At 34.9% G+C, this 17,943-nt stretch overlaps 2 protein-coding genes across 2 annotated transcripts in view; one reads left to right on the top strand and one right to left on the bottom strand.

Moving 5' to 3' along the window:
* Positions 1 to 14,480, bottom strand: part of kst (spectrin beta chain, non-erythrocytic 5 kst) — a 71,067-nt gene extending 56,587 nt beyond the window's left edge. The window contains exon 1 of the mRNA XM_023162406.2: positions 14,251 to 14,480. The gene's annotated coding sequence lies outside the window, so the exon portion shown is untranslated. The remainder of the gene's footprint in view (positions 1 to 14,250) is intronic.
* A 993-nt stretch (positions 14,481 to 15,473) lies between these two features.
* Positions 15,474 to 17,040, top strand: mRpL2 (mitochondrial ribosomal protein L2). The gene is made up of 2 exons (XM_023162425.2): positions 15,474 to 16,037; positions 16,551 to 17,040. The coding sequence occupies exons 1-2, from the start codon at positions 15,569 to 15,571 to the stop codon at positions 17,006 to 17,008; spliced, it is 927 nt and encodes a 308-aa protein (XP_023018193.2). The 5' UTR covers positions 15,474 to 15,568; the 3' UTR covers positions 17,009 to 17,040.
* Positions 17,041 to 17,943: the final 903 nt, after the last annotated feature.

The following is a 17,943-nucleotide window of genomic DNA, read 5'->3' as shown; positions in this document are numbered from 1 at the left end:
TTGGTAAATATTTCTTTATCTGAACTGTATCAAGTTGTATTAACATCCAAAATGTATCAACTTGATATAGTTCAGATGATACTGTATCAACTTGATACAGTTTATATGATCGATAAAAAAATATTTATCGATTTTTTTCATATTGATTTTTGAGTTGTGTCCCTTTAGAAATACTAGTGCGAAATGTTGTGTCCGATTGGCCGAGGTTTGTCCCAATCGTTCGCAAAAATCAAACCTTGGTGCGCCATTCACCGGGCAATTGTTCTCAGTACGCCACTGAAATATTTGAACAACCAAAAATTCGGATGACGTCAGCAGTGGCGCGACACGTTTACTCTAATACCACAATAAAAAAGGCAATTAAAACCATAAGTACACCAAACACGGTGCTGATGCTCTCGTCAACCGAAATCGGCCGCGAATATCGTATAGAAACAGTTATTTTCCGAGAAAGAAACGCCTCCAAGAGAAAAACGGCACGAATTCACGTTTTGGAAGTATCATTGTTCTTGGCTTATCGATGTATGGTAATATCGGTAGAGTTATTTCACGGAAATTATGCATTTTGAAATTACGCGTTGCTTTCTCAACAACTTTAGCAGTAGGTCATGAATCAGTGGTTTCCGCTTAAATTAGCGCCACAGTAAAAATAAAAAAATACCGATAAGTTATTTTCTTCCAGAGGAAATAAATACAATTATTTATTCGACCATTATTTTTTTTTTCAACTGAAGGTGTTACTTTTCTTCAATTTAACCATCTGCAACCGTCATGGATCTCCAACCACCGTGCCATATGAGGATAAATTGTTCAACAGCATTCATTTATCGGGTAACTTATCCGGATGAACTAAAAGCTTGCCACTTGGACTCCACTACACATTTTTTTCACATCCTGGAAAGTGTCAAGTCCGAAAAATTGTCAATAAAAGTCTCTCCACCATTGTTCCCAAAAAATTGCAAAGTTTCTTCAAAAATCATTTCAAGTCAATCATGGTCAGTCGGTAGCCAAGCGGTTCGGCGTGGGTGCTTTGTTCACTCACTCGAATTGACTGCCGTGTTGGTCGGTGGTTCAAGCCCTAGTCTGAACGATCGATCTTCACTTGCTACCGTCCAACCCATGTTAGGAATCACACGTTAAAAGGTAAGACCTCGTTAATCCTTAGCTCGCACAAGTTTCTACTTCTGAGGGTTGTCGTTCGTAGGGGTGCGACAGCTGGTTAACGGAAAAACCGATTTTAAACAGATTTTTAAACAGAATAGATCCGTTCCAAGGACTCCACTTTATCAACTGCTGTTGCAAATATTTAAAAAAATCCTGTTCACTCACTTCTGAATCTTTACACCATTGTTCTCAAAAAACTGCAAAGTTTCTTCAAAAATCATTTCAATAGATCCGTTTCAAGGACTCCCCTTTATCAACTGCTGTTGCAAATATTTAAAAAAATCCGGTTCACTCACTTCTAAAAACAAGTATTTGGTATTTATCAAATACAAAGAATTTGTGACTTGACATCAGGGTCTCAATCTGCCTACACGCCAGGTTCATCACTGGTGAGTAGGCAGACTGAGACCCCGGCGTCAAGTCACAAAACCTCTAAAACGTGTCACTACCTGAGGAGTGGACAGATTGAAACCTCAGCAGGTTTCGTCATTGGTCTCCGCTTGGGAATGAGGATACCTGTGAAGTAGGCAGATTGAGATCCCGGGCTCAACAGTAAGAGTTTTGTGACTTAACGCCAGGATTTCAATCTGCCTACACCCCAGGTTCGTCACTGGTCTCCGCTTGGGAGTAGGTAGGTTGAGACTTTCGCGGAGTCCAGTGACTGAGACCTGGGTAGGCAGATTGAGACCCCGGCGTCAAGTCACAAAACCTTTAAAGGGTGACGCTACCTGAGGAGTAGACACATTGCGACCTCAGTGTCTTGAAAATGTTATATATGTTAATCTAAAGTCAGGATTGAACAGCGTCTGGTGATTTCAGTGGTTCGCGTTTTGGCTTCGACTTTGAGGCCATTTTGAAGAAAATCTCAATCTGTCTATTCTTCAGGTCGTGACACGCTTCAAAGATTTTGTGACTTGGCATCGGGGTCTCAATCTGCCTACACCCCAGATCTCGTAACTGGTCTCCACTTGGGAGTAGGGAGACCTGGGAAGTAGGCAGATTGGGATCCCGACGTCAAGTCATATATACATAGTTGAAGGATAGTATTTGCTAACTAGTCAATAACAAAACTTGAAACTTTCTCTGTTATTGATGAATATGGAATTCAAATTTCAAATACAAGCAAAAATCACTTACTGTTAATATAAGGTTGGCAGTGTCAAAAAGGATTTGACAATTATGAAGATGATACATGTCAGTAAAATAAGACAGTCCTCAAAATATAAAAATTAGATTACTATGTAACATGAGATAATAAAACGTATTGAGAAATATTTAATAATATGAATTCAATACATATCAAGCAAGAAAATAAATTCAAGCGGCCTCACAAACCGATGCTTAATGAAGAAAGATTGCAGTTGCGTTGGTTTTGTTCTACATGGACACAAACAAATCGCGGGCATAAATTAATTTTGTGTTGCAAGTGCATAATGCAATTAAGTACTTTTTTTAGTACTTTCTAACTATTTCAAATATTCACCTCAAGCGTTGACTCACCCGACAAACCGTTTAGAATTTCATTATTCAAAACCAAAGTTATTTTCAACTGATTTCAATTCACAAGGCATGTGACTTCATACCGTAGAATTCCTCAGAGTGATATGGGTATTAATTGCTTGGTAATTGTTCGTGAATTTCAATGTCTTCCATTACTATGTCGCCAAGAATGTACGCATTCTTCACCGCGATTATACTGTCATACACGATTCGACACAGTTACAACGAAAAAAGGCATTGACTGAATATTGATTTACAATATTATATATGAATTTCACTAGTTCGGACTTCCACTGTCTAATATGATATAATATGATTTGAAATCCCTGAAATAACGAATAAAATCAAAATAAACCGTGAAATGACATCATAATAAACTGAAAACAAGCAAAAAATTGAAAACTGAACAAATAAAAATTTTAAAAAATATTTCAAACCAAGTTACTTCACGACGTTTGGATTATTACTATCATATATACAGCTTCTTTGAACTTCCTCTTTGACCAGTGTTTCTCCCTGTGGATGATCTAAGCTTTGGGACCACTTGATATTATGTTGATGAGCCCAAACATGCTCTGCTATTCCCGATTTGCTAATGGATTTTATATTAAACAGTAATAATGAAAAAGGATGATGATGTATTGTAAATGGAAGATTCAATCTGTGAGAAGAATACCATTAGATGAGATTTGATGATTTCTCGTTTTGTGATTATCCATACAAATTAAATAAGAGTAAATTTCACTTAGGTGATTTAAGTCGGTTTTTTTATTCATGGAGTTTTGTGGTTTCCTCTTCAAGGAACAGGTGGTTTTTTTAATTTGATAATATAATGATATATCATTAAATCTACTATATATTGTTTGTCTGTAACGTCCTGAGTGACATCATAGTAATTTTTCATATATGTTACGTCCATACTTCTTTCAACCTGCCACATAACCTCACATACACTGTAAGTTGGTTTGAATTATTATTTTATAAATATGACTGTTTTTTACCCTTATTGTAGCATCCCTGATGATGATAATAAAGATTATCGAAAGCTTGGAATCTGTGTTATAAGAGACCACTAAATTTTGGCCTGCTGCATACCCAAATATTGTTTCACTTATTTTCTGACTAGTCAGCAAAAAGACTACTTTTTTCTTTTTTTTTTCTTATATATATATATATATATATATATATATATATATATATATATATACAGGGTGTCCCATCTCAGACGAGCCACCTCGTATATTTCTTATCCCATAGTGAGTGAAAAAATTTCCCGAAAAAAGTCGAATAGTTTTGTTTGGGGACATCTTTTGACGTATATTTTAGGCTTGAACGAGCAACCCCCTAATAAGGGCTCTACAACCCCTCAAACTGACATGGTTCAGCACAATTGGAGTTATTTGACGACACTCATTCACAATTCTTTGGCGTAGTTCGTACAAATTTTCAGGGTGAGTCACAAAAATCTTGGACTTGAGATGTTCCCACAAGAAAGAAGAAGTCCAGAAGGTTCAGGTCAGGAAATCGCGCAGGCCACTCTATAGGACCTCTTCTTCCAATCCAACTACCGAAATACTGCAAATTGACGTATTGGGAACTGGTGCGGCGTAGTGCGGAGGAGCTCCGTCTTGTTGGAAATGCAATTGTTGTTCAAGTAGTAGAGGATCGTTTTCTTATTGTTCAGTTATTAACGGATCAATCGCATTTTTCAGCATTTCACGTTCGCCAGTTAAAACCCAGGAATAACAGATGTCCGATTAGGTAGTCTCCCAAAATTCCTACTCAAACGTTTAGCTTTTCTGGATGTTGAGTGTGAGCTTCTCGAAATACATGAGGATTTGTATCGCTCCAAATTCTACAGTTATGCCGGTTAACCTCTCCATTAAGTAAAAAAGTGCATTCGTCAGAAAAGCAAACGTTGTAAAAGAAATTTGGGTTATGGTTGTTACGCTCGGCCATAATTTCGCAAAACTAAAATGTAAAATGTTTTTTTCTATCAATTTCTCGTCGAAATCCTAAATAGTCACATTTTTAAAGACTAACCCACCCTTTTCCAATAAAAACTACAAATTTTTTTCTTAAATTTCTCGTCATCGAACCTAACCCAACAAATCACCACCCCAACTTCCGAATCCATCTACCCCAAATGACATAACCCAATAAGTCTCCAACCTAACCTCGTCCATCCCAAATGAGCTAATCTACAACCATTTTTTGATTTTCATTCGTTAAATGGAAATTACAATTTTATTAACATTTTTGCTATTGAAAATAACCCAAAACGCACTTTCTGTATTATGTAAAATGTTTGTTTTTATCAATTTCTCGTCAAAATCCTAAATAATCACATTTTTAAAGACTAACCCACCCTTTTCCAATAAAAACTACAATTTTTTTTCTTAAATTTCTCGTCATCGAACCTAACCCAACAAATCACCACCCCAACCTCCGAGTCCATCTACCCCAAATGACATTACCCAACAAATCACTAACCTAACCTTGTCCAACCCAACCTTCAAGTTAACGAAAAAGCAGATTTTAAACTGAATCTGTACCACTTGTAAACATTTTTCTCACTCAGAGTACAATCACTGTATGCCACTGTCAATATTTCAATTGTTTTCGACCATTCAATTCCATTACACAATTTGATGCAAATTGTTTGATCCATTTTTTTCGATAGCAGAAAATTGCCGAACACGCAACGTTTATGCCTCTCACCAACAAACTAAACATGCCAAACAACTGAAAATTTGAACATAAATTCGAGACGAGTGTACCAAAATAAAAAAATCGCTAATCGAATGTATGCAGCCCGCGAAATTTGAATATTCACCAGAAGATGAGAAAAACCAGCCTTAAGAATATGCATATTATTTTTTTTGGTAAATTTTCGTTTTGAGGACACCCGGCGATTTTGAAAAAATTTTTGCGTGTACTTACGTATTTTGATGCGTAGATTACGAATCCAAAAAAAAAGCGGCGCTCTCCCTTATTTACAAAGTTACGGTCCTTCAAAGTCCTGAAAAGGGCAACTTTTCAGCCTTCTTTTTCACAAAATAAACTATTTCCAATAAAAATGTTAAAAAATGTACGGAGCTGCTTTTCGGTTACATATCTCTGTATTTTACGTTTTTAAGGTTAATGGCATGGTTGGTGCCACTGATGCAGTCCATATTCCTAAAGTAATTCAAATGTTTTTTACCTTCATTCTTTAAATCGTAAATTGGTTTTTGGTGGTGTATTACGAATTTGAAATAGTAGGCGGCGGCAAATACCAACCACTTTTTTCTGAAATGTCACTAGTAACTAACCTAAAAATAGAATAATGTCACCAGGAGAAGCATTCGTTTTTAAATTGAGTTTTTTATGAGAAAAATGTTGATAATTGAAGTGGAAAGTATCAAAGAAGGAGGAATAAGGTGTAAAGGTGACCTAGTGAATAGATGCTTGTGTTTTCAAATAGTTCATTTTGTGAAAAAGAAGGCTGAAAAGTTGCCCTTTTCAGAACTTTAAAGGGCCGTAACTTAGTGAATAAGGGAGAGCGCCGATTTTTTCTTTCGGATTCGTAATCTACGAATCAAAATACGTAAGTACAGGCAAAAATTTTTTCAAAATCGTCGGGTGTCCTCAAAACGAAAATTTACCGTTATATTAAGCTTCACTTACCCATAATACTTTTATACGAGTACCTATAAATCCTCATTGTTCCAATTATCACCCAAAACTCACTGCCAAACGTTCAAGATGTTGTAGTTTACTAACTGGGGGCCATGTGCACAGGGGATGACGGTGAACGTTTCCGCCGCAGATTTATTTTAACACGGAATTCCAGGCGGTGTTTTGATTAAAATATACAAGGGGGTCGTTCCCTTCGACAGAAATACTTTGAAGATCTGGTATATACGACATTGAACTTTCCATAAGAACGAGAAAGATTAGGTCCAGATGTTTAGCCAGTACCGGTTAAGGTAAATCTACATATATTCTGTACAGTGCATTTCTTTAATGTCCCCCCTCCTTTTATTTTTTGAACTGGTCAACTCAAAAAATGGAAATGGAAAAAATGAAAAAATTTATTTTGAAGTGAAATTGACAGATGAAACTTTCAAAATGACGACTGGGCGCCATCTGGGAAAACAATTAAATGAAAAGGGGGGTCTTGTGACATATCTTTTTGAAGCTCCTGACTAATGCTTCACAACCCTAGAATATAATATCAATATCTTCAACTACTACAAAATGGTGATAGTTTCAATGAGGTAGTAAGCTTGAGGTCAGTTCAGAAGATGCTCGAAATGGTTGCCTTGAACTTTTCGACACATAAACAGCCTATCCGATATTTCACGCTGAACACAATAACATCAATATCTCTACAAATATTTATTATTCTCTGCCATATTATCGAAGCAAGTTCAGTTTCGTAAACCTTTTGCTTCAAATAGCCCCATAAAAAAAGTCCAAAGGTGTCAAATCTGGCGAGCGGGCTTGCCATTCTGTAGGACCTCGACCGCCAATCCAACGACCGGGAAAAGTAGCACCCAAATAGTTTCTTACTTGTCTGGAGTAATGTGGTGGTGCTCCATCTTGTTGGAATACAATATCCGTATCGAATTCATTAGGATTCGCTTGGACGATTACAGTGATGAGAGGGTCAACAGTAGTTTCCAGCATATTCAAATACAGTTCCCCTTTTAAATTTTGATCAATGAATAGAGGTCCTACAATATGTTTTCCCAATATTCCTGCCCAAACGTTATTTTTTTCTGGATATTGGGTATGTGTTTCCCGGAAAACGTGAAAGGTGGTGTCACTCCAATAACAGCACTTTTGTCTGTGAACATTGCCTTAAAAAAATGTGCATTCGTCACTAAAACAAATATTGTGGAGATAGATAGGATGCCTTGCAATGGTTTCCGTCATGATTTCGCAGAATTATGTTCTTCGATCAGGGTCATCCTCAGTTAATTGGATGATATCTATTCCTCTTCGAAAGGAAACACCTCACAAACATTCGCGACGGAATAAGTAGACTGTTCAGGATTTACTACCAATTATTTGCACTTGCAGCTCTTACGGAATGGATGGATGAACGAGAATTGACCATTTCAGAGATTGTTGACGTGGTACCTTTCTACTAGTAAAACCGAAAACTAAATGAGAATATTCCAACTGAACAACGATGTTCATTGCCGTACTGACAGTTTTTGACGTTTTTATATACAAAAAAATAAGTTAAACCTTATCGGGTTGTTGGAATTGTCATGGCAGATAAAAAGGAATATTGTTTGGGAAAAATTAAAATTCACCTTACTTTTTCAACAGACCCCGTATATTCAACTGTGGCTACTAATGCATATCGATATTGTCACAACTATGAACTGTCACAATCGACGTGTCATAATTTCCATGGTTGTGACTCCTATGTATGCGACTATTTTAAACTGCAGCTTGCATAACGACAAATTTATTTGGTCTTTGTTGTTAGTTGATTTACACGATATAAGATAAATCCTGCATAACTTATACATATAATAGGTGAAAGTAAATATAAATAATTACATCAAATATTGTGTAACCACGGTTGGTATGCTCGACAGAATCCAAGGAACGTACAATATAAGACGGGCTCACAAAAATTTTATACAAATATTTTGATAAACTGTTTGAAATAAAGTGGTATTTCTGGAGTAAAAAAAAATCAAGTGTTTGCCAAAGTAAAATTTCAAAATATAACTACTTTTCTACGCAATTAAAAAGAGGCATGATCGTTACACAAAAAACAGCAAATTGAGGAAAAAAACAAATACGTGGTCGAATACGTTGTCTTTTTTCCATTTTTCCAACGTTTCAACTATTCACTGAAGGCATGAGAAATGTTAACGAAACTTATCCAATTTATGAAAAGTTTACTTTTTGGCAGTTTGCAACTATCAATTTTCAATAATTAAAGAATTATCAACTTGGAAAATTGAAGAAAAGACAAATACGTTGTCAAATCCGTTGTCTTTTTTCTATTTTTCCAACGTTTCAACGTTATCGGTCAAATATTCACTGAAGGCATGAGAAATGTTAACGAAACTTATCCAATTTATGAAAAGTTTACTTTTTGGCAGTTTGCAATTGTCAATTTTCAATAAAAAGAATTATCAACTTGGAAAATTGAAGAAAAAACAAATACGTGGTCATATACGTTTGTCTTTTTTCTATTTTTTCCAACGTTTCGTCGGTATCGATCAACAATTCACTGAATAATTTTTATAATCATCCTACGTATAAAAAATATCAACTTCAAGTTAGACATTTTCCTTTTTCCTAGTTTCCGTGAAACTGGCGTCAAGACATTTTCCGATGAAATATGAGATTACGGACATTGGAGGGAAGAATTCTATATATTTATTGTTCAACAGTTACAAAAAGAAACAAAACTCTTTGTTGAGAAATGAGAAAAAAAACAACTTTCTTGCAGAATAAAAAACCTCGTTCTCTTTAAAGTTGTTGGAATCATTTCTCGATTTAGTGAAAACAAGTTGATTGTCATTCTCGAAGCATACGACCCTGAAAAGAGTAATAGAATTTACTCTGAATGGCGAAATAACAAACTCATGATTCAAAATGTTGTAGTATCAAAGTGGGAACAAGTCAAATTAGCATAAAACTGAATAATATGAATGTTGAAACGTTCATTCTAAGTTCATCTTTCTAGGAGCGACGAAAGCAACTTTCACTTCTAAGCCAGTTTTTTTTTTCAATGGAAAGTATTGAAAAAACAAACCCAGAAAGAGACCATCACTGGTATCCTAACCGATTACATTTAGCTAGTAAAAATATAAGTCATAGCTCATTAGATTCAGAATGACGTGTAAAAAATGGATGTCGATAATTTTATAGCACACAAAAAATTGAATGACAGCCATTTGCTGTTAGAATGTGGGAAAACCTGTGAAAACGTAGTCCAGTAGGTATTACATATTTTTCATGGGAATAACACACTATTAATATATCAAACCACAACGTTACATAAAAATTAATTATCTAAATATATATTATTGCATAGATTGGAAAGATCTAGGATGAGAGGCACTGAAAATTATCTCCTGGACAGAATTCACGAGAGTAAAAATCAAAAACTGTGTTAGTAAACCCCTTCGTATCACCATAGGCATACCGCAAGGAACAGTTATGGGTCCCATACTCTTCCTAATTTATAAAAACAATATTAGAGTACTGAGAAACACCAAAAGTTCAGTAATCTAATATGCTGATGACCCAGCGATAAAGTTTTCTGGAGATTCTTGGACCAACAAGCCGAACGAGTTTTAAATATATATTTTGTTAAGTTATTTTTTGTTTATAAAAAAGACAAAAAATGTCAGTACGCCAATGAACATCATCGTTCTGTTAGAATATTCTCATTTAGTTTTCGGTTTTACTAGTAGAAAGGTACCACCTCAACAATCTCTAAAATGGTCAATGAAGAAAAAAATTGAAGCGATTTTTATTTACGGTGCGAAGAGTAACTTTCACGAGACCGAAAGGATTTTCAATGAACGTTTTCCGAATCGTCCTATCTGTAGAAAATATTTGAGAGAACTTGTATCCAAATTCACAACTAACGGCAGTGTACATAACAAAGAGCCCCCAGGTCATCCGTCCATTCCGGAAGAAGAGCAAGTGCAAATAATTGGTGAGATGGTAGTGAATCCTGAACGGTCTACTTATTCTGTCACGAATGTTTGTGAGGTGTCTCCTTCTACTATGTGGAGGCTTTTGAAGAGGGATAGGTATCATCCATACAAAATTGAAATGGTACACCAATTAACTGAAGATGACCCTGATCGAAGAACAGAATTCTGTGAAATCATGACGGAAACCATTCCAAGGCATCGTACCTATCTCCACAATATTTGTTTCAGTGACGAATGTACATTTTTTTTAAAGGCAATGTTCACAGACAAAATTGCCGTTATTGAAGTGACACCACCCTTCACGTTTTCCGGGAAACACATACACAATATCCAGAAAAAATTAACGTTTGGGCAGGAATATTGGAAAACCATATTGGACCCCTATTTATTGATCAAATTTAACAGGGGAACTGTATTTGGATACCACTTTTCCCAGTCGTTGGATTGGCCGTCGAGGTCCAACAGAATGGCCAGCCCGCTCGCCAGATTTGACACCTTTGGACTCATTTTATGGGGCTATTTGAAGCAAAAAGTGTACGAAACTGAACCTGCTTCAATATTGGATATACGGCAGAGAATAATAAATATTTGTAGAGATATTAACGTTACTGTGTTCGAAAATGTTCGGCGTGAAATATCGGATACGCTGTTCATATGTTCAGAAGTTCAAGGCAACCATTTCGAGCATCTTCTGAACTGACCTCAAGCTTATTACCACCTCGTATTATGTAGTTAAATGTCAATGTAATCAGGCTATTATGAAAAGTTCCGCCATTTTGTAGTAGTTGAAGATATTGACATTATATTCTAGGGTTGTGAAGCATTTGCCAGGAGCTTCAAAAAGATGTGTCACAAGACCTCCCTTTCCATTCAATTTTTTTCCCAAGATGGCGCCCAGTCGCCATCTTGAAAGTTTCATCTGTCAATTTCACTTTAAAATAAAGTATTCATGCATTAATTTCGTTACCCCAAATTTAAATTTTTTTGAGTTGACCCGTTCAAAATACCAAAGGAGGGGGGACATTAAAGAAATGCACTGTTTATACTGTGTAATATCATTTTACATCCACCAGTTTCAGAATTGCTATTTATTAGGAAATAAAATGAGGTACTTTTCCTAAAATTATGTTCTCAGATGAAAAATAAAAACGTTACAGCAGAACAGTGGTGCAAATATCAAAATGTACCAGAAACCATTAATTTGTTACCTGGAGTTATGGGTACTTCCAGGTCCAGGTAGACACGCAGATTCTCTTTTCATTCCAAAGTTTATTTGGATATAAAAAACATACTATGTAATGAAAATGTAGCAAATGTAAAGCCCAAACTAGTATTTTAGATATTTCAGTACTTCAGTTATCAATACTTGGAGTACAGCAATATATTTTTTTTACTTTACTAGAATTTCTATTGATTGTGAAGAACAATATTTTCAGCGACATTTTAGAAGTTTTATCTTCACCACATTTAACTCAATTGCTTTCTTCAAAAGTGTAATAAAATAATGAATATTATTATGAAAAATTAACGGTTCATCTCAACCATTTTCAGAATTCGTATCTCCCAAAAGTAAAATTACTATAGTTAATTATAGCCAATTATATTTTTATTTGTTAAAAAAATTTAATGAAATGTCAACGATATTAAATTCGAATTTGAAAAATTCAATGTTCTTTGTGAAATTTATAAAGGCATGTTATTTTAATAAGAACATTATAAAAAATACACCAGAGGTATAATTGTACAACTGCAGAAATACTTATAATTCATGTTCAATATTTCACATAACAATCCTCAAAACTTCCATAATAATTAATAAAAAAAACTTTGGGATCCATTTTTAAACAGCTGTATCGGCCTGTTGATGAAAATTTTCCGATTTCTCATTCAAGAATTATCTGTAAAGTCGGTATAAACTCTCTTTATAACTTTTTCTCATTCATATTTCGAAATACTTAGATAAAAATGAGTTAGCAGGCAAAATACATCAATGAAATACCCAAAAATTGTGAATCATCATTTAATGATGTAAGAGTTATATAATAATGAATCGACTATGTTCTGACTAATGTGAATAATTTTTGAGGAAAGTCGATACAATGTACAGGGGATTAAATGGGAATTTTAAAGGGGGGAAATGTTTTTTCACGATTTCCACTGAAACTAAACCTTCTTTCAATATTTCTCCATAGAATTATTTGTTTCACAGAAAACTTAGTGGAAATACATTTTTGTGTATCCCTTAAAAAGGCCTCATCAATGCGCTAGAAATAGAATTTTCAAATTCGACAGTGGTACTTCTTCACCATGGAAAAATTTGCTACAAAATTAAAAATTTCGTTTTACTTAGTTTCCATAGTAATGTTACTTTTCTTTTACACCATCTGAAAGTACAAACGACCACTCTAAATACTGAAAAAACTGTTTTCAGTACATGGATATTTTGGGTTCAACACCTAAATAAAGTTTTGAACTGAAAAATTGAATAAAAACAGCGAGAACCGGCTTTTCCGATTTTTTAGAAAAATTTTAAGGTTTGTTAAAAAATGGTTCTTGCAAAAGTTGTAATTATTTAGTTCTTTGTATAATCTGAGCACCTACAACTTTCACATTCAACTTTTTTCAATATATCTAGTTTCGGTGGAAATCGTAAAAAAATCCACCACTAAGATTCACACCCGTACATTAGATCAATTTTAATTTATTTTTCTCATGGTGAACACAATATTTTCTAGCTTTCCTAACAATTTTATTGCTGTTAATTTTTCAACAGGTTTTTTCACCGGTATAGAAATGCGACTGGGGGTGCATAATGATAATAAAAAAAAGAAATTTGTTACTGTAAATTTTGTAGATTTGCTAAAATATTGATAATGGAACTATTGACCATAATATTTCAAGAGCTACATCTCTCTGGAACCAGAAAAAACTCCCTGTATACGGAAGAATTAGAGGTTAACAGGAAAAATACATGACATTGATGGAATACTCAAAATTAGACAATCCTCATTTAATAATGAAAGGGGCAACAAGGAAGTGCAATAAATAATACATGAATATGTGAAACAGTGCTTAAACTGAGGTATTTCCTGTCAAAGCAATCATGAGAAAGTAGGCTAATTAAGAAATTATGAGCCTCAGGCGTCCGTCTGCAGTCTATCAAAGCATGACCTGGTCATTCGCTGATGCTTTTTGATTGTATAGAAAGATAAAAACGAATTTCTGAAGAAGATACTGATTGATTCACAATCGACAGAACCGCAAAATACGTTATTTGTGAAATGCAGCAGTTGAAGGAGCAGTTACACCATCGACGTAAGATGAAATCGGTCCATGGCAAAGACCAAGAATAACTAGGTTACACTGTAAATAAGTCGGAAGTCGATGACCTACCCATATTCTCGGATAAACTGACGTCATTATTGTAGGTAAACAGAAGTTCTAGTTAAAAAATCTTGGTTTATTTTCTAATGGGAACTCCATTCTTTCTCGATTGGTCCATGGCCTTGAATTACTTAATATATCTATTTTTCATAAAGGTACAAGTTCATAATAGGTAATTATTATTGTACGACATGCCCTACCTCCGAGACTCGGTCAAGAAACAAGAATTTGCCGCGCCTCTGATCATTAAATAAATAATAACACGTTGATCTATTGTCTCATTAGAAAAAACATTGTGTGAATCTGTCCAAACTTTCTTGTCAACGTAATTGAACATCTTTTTGTAACTTATCACATTCAAAATATTTTAACAGAAAAATAAATCCATGTTAACCTCATTTCCAAAAAAAAGCGATTTCCAAAAGTACTTATTGGCAATTCCTTACATTTTTTTACATCAAGTACTGTACATTCAAGGAATAACAGCTAACATCTCGTGTTCTGCACTGCTTACCTCTTATGATTTTGTTCCTTGTTGGTTAATAATCCAATAACAATGTTCCACAAACACGAATATGTTTTTATCACAATTCAGCACCAACAATTCAATGAAAGTTTCAATATTTCTCGAACAATTTACGTTAACAATCACCACACCACTAAATTCGCTTCTTTTCTAACGTTTTCAACCGCGGAGATCGGAGATGTATATACCGAATATACTACCAACTTTTCACAAAGTAAAACATGAAAAAGTAAAACATTTTCAATCCAACAGGTGTCAAGTCCCAACATCAAACTTTGTAGTACGGACTTTGAAGTGTAGGTGTCACGAGTTTCTACGCAGTCGACTCGCGACTCGTCAAGGCAATAAGTTAAAATGGGTTTACCACGTACTGACTTCACGGCATCCATTATTCTGACGTCAGAATCGGAAAATCTTCTTGGAAATACCTATTTCACGAGACCGCTGAAAAAACTTCAACTAGGACTAGTGTAAAACTAAGTATCTAACGAAGTCAATGTCAGATCCTTTCGGAACTTTGGCTCGTTGCTATTGCTTGAAGCAATCCATTGGAATTTTTATGTTGAACTCACCAGTATATCAACTCGATTTCTCAATCTCATGTTTATGATGGATTTCTTCAACCAATGGAAACCACTGACACTCAATGAACTTTGCGATTTTTTGAAGAAACAAAAAGGAATATTTATTTTTCAATTGTAAAGGTTGGCTCTTTCAGAAGTCAAAAATATCAAACCACCCCAGTGGTTTGAGACACTAGTAATCTATGTCATAGCGAATATATTTTTTATTTGTGTTATATATTGCTCTAGAGACATACACATGAATGTAGGATTTATGTTTGAGACATTTCAAAGTCTTCACTTAAATAAACCTGAATTTTTATAGTTTTAGTAAAAAGTCATATTTATATTCAGAAAAGTGGAAAAAATTGAGTTCTTGTTGGAAATTTCAACTATTGTTAGAAAACAATAACAAAATGGATCATTTTCCCAATGATCGTACGATATCATAATTGATTCCTTATCGAACTTAAATATTTTTTCGCGATCGTGTTCTGCTTCTATTTCAAAAGAAGGTGATTAGTAATAATAGAAAAAGATTGTGAAAGATAAAATAATGTTAGCCATATTCTATCTCATCTTTCATAATCTCTCTTTTTAATGTAGTCTGCACGGTATCAAGACGTTTAATGACGGGATGACCGGTTCAATAGTTGTAATGTCTATGGATTGACAACAATGACAGCACAACATAACCTATTGAAATCATTCAACAAAAAGAAACGTAAAATATAGTGTCTGAGATGGGTACTTTAGTCAGGATTTTCAATAGATTAACATTACTAGACGCTTCTGCTACATGTTCTAAAGCTTTAATCCCTGTAAGATACAAAGCAAAACATGTGGAAAAACCTGAAATCGGCCATGGAAAATCATTTCGACGAATAGTTCACTATCCTGAAGAATACACAGTCAAACCTTTAAACGTTACTAATTTGGGAGGCAGAGACCCTAAAACTGGCAGAATGGTTGTGAAGGGCATTGGAGGAGGTATAAAACATAAATATCATTGGATAGATTGGAAACGTGTTGGTCCAAGTGAAGAGGGTCAAGTTCAAGTAGAAAAAGTGGTAAAAATCATCAAAGATGGTTGTAGAACAGCAAATATAGCTTTAGTGGCGAACGGAGATAAGTTAAAGTACATCCTGGCAACCGTGAATATGAAACCTGGAGATTTGATCAAAACTTCTTGTCATATACCTAGGATACCAGGTACTACTCCCTTGAATTTTCATCTTGAGTAGGTAAATGTGGTAAATTTTCTTTTCAACAGCTCTGGTTTACTTTTACAGATACTACCACTTGAAAATAAAAAAATTATCAAATGAGATCTTTGCACAATTGCATGCTGTAGACCTTCATCCATCTATTTAATCGCTAATCAAAAGAACAGTCCACGTATGTGTCGACTGACAAATTAAATAAGAAGTTTGTTGTTAAATGAAATATGATAAATTCGATATAATGCAGTGTTCTTTGAAATACATTTTTTGTCACTCTACCACTTTGAAATCTTTAATCTCAGTATTCATTCTCTTGCACTTTCGATGTCTGTATGTCTTCTTGATTATTTTGAGCTTTCAATCAGCTACTCACTGATTATATTGATATGAAAATGGCCATTTTGAAAATATATTTGACCTGTGTCTTGTTTGTTGATCATATAACAGATAAAGATATCATTGATACTAAAAAATCGTTGATTCACGCCCCTGTTGATTTCAGTCAGAGCCAATGAAGGAGATGCCTATCCACTAGGAGCCCTACCAATAGGAACTCAAGTGCACTGTGTTGAGAAATACCCTGGTTTAGGAGGTTTCCTTGTACATTCTGCTGGAACATATGCAACCATAGTGAGAAAGGCCCCGAATGATCATGTTGTTATCATGATGCCATCGAAAAAGGAATTCAGTCTACCTGCCATCTGCATGTGTACTGTGGGAAGATTGAGTAATATAGAACACGGAAATACTCCGATAGGATCTGCGCAGAGAAATAGGGAATTGGGAAACCGACCAAGATCAGGTTTGTGGCAGAGAAAGAAGGGTTGTCATGGAAGGAAAATAAGGCGACCACCCCCAGTTAAAACTATCGTCCCACTGGTTCAGGATGATATAGACACTATTGTATTTAGTTGTGACAGGCCGTTTGTGAAAACTCCAAGGAATCATTTTCATTACTAATTAAATTGGAAATAAAAGTTATTTTTTTGGAATTGATGTATCATTTCACAATAAGTCTCTAGTTAGGCAGGCCCAAAAGTCATTTTTCTACAGTTATTTGCATCTTATTATCATGGATACTTCAAAGTAGCAAAATATACGTTTTTTTCAATGTGGTTGTCAAAGTGTTGAACAGATTTGAAATCTGTGAGAGAAAAAAATGAATGAAATATACAAAATTTGGATTGAAATTTTCGGATGAGTCAGTTAAAAAAGAAATGAACAATGATTATAAAATTGGATAGAAAAAAATGTTGATTTGTAAAAAAAACAGCTGTGACCCAAAATTGAAATGGATTAAATACTAAGTGGAGTAATCAAATAACAGATTATTGTGAGATTTTTCACTGTACCAAGTGTTTTGCTAGACCAGGGGTCTCCAAACTACGGCTCGCGGGCCAAATCCGGCCCGCCAGTGTCATCAATCCGGCCCGCGACAGCCAATGATTTACTGTCATCAATCTGGCCCGCGACAGCAACTAAGTTTGCTTAGGTCACGCACTTTGCGACTATCCCAGTCTAGAAATATAGTTAAGGGCAGAAATTGGCCCTTGGAACAAACTGAAAAAATCATTATGGCATGAAGGCTTCAAAGTTTGGAGACCCCTGTGCTAGACGATAGCTTCCACAAGAATTTTCATATTGACTTAATCCTGAATTAAATTTTATTTGGTCATTCAGTCAATTTTCAGAATTCTGGAATCTGACAATTTCTAAGCATTCCAAAAGATTGAGTTCCAACCCTTTTTTTAGAAATATAATACATCATAGTCTTGGTTGAACTCATGGTACTCTGTCGAAAGATGGTTTGCAAATGAGTATTTGGTTTTCTCAATCACGAAACTACCCCTATGTTCTTTTACTCTTCCGGAAAAGGTTATCTAGGTTTGGCCAAT

This window comes from Leptinotarsa decemlineata, unplaced genomic scaffold (assembly GCF_025532065.1).
Source record: "Leptinotarsa decemlineata unplaced genomic scaffold, Ldec_3_MD MMD2_tig00026361_RagTag_RagTag, whole genome shotgun sequence".
Taxonomy (NCBI): domain Eukaryota; kingdom Metazoa; phylum Arthropoda; class Insecta; order Coleoptera; family Chrysomelidae; genus Leptinotarsa; species Leptinotarsa decemlineata.
The sequence above is the reverse complement of the archived record's forward strand: the minus strand, read 5'-3'. Positions and strand labels throughout refer to the sequence as shown.

What these genes read in the sequence shown, in the direction of transcription:
- mRpL2 (XM_023162425.2), top strand. Translation starts at nt 15,569, where the DNA reads ATGGGTACTTTAGTCAGGATTTTCAATAGATTAACATTACTAGACGCT. An exon ending in TCATATACCTAGGATACCAG is followed by an intron (nt 16,038 to 16,550) that starts GTACTACTCCCT and finishes TGTTGATTTCAG; the next exon opens with TCAGAGCCAATGAAGGAGAT.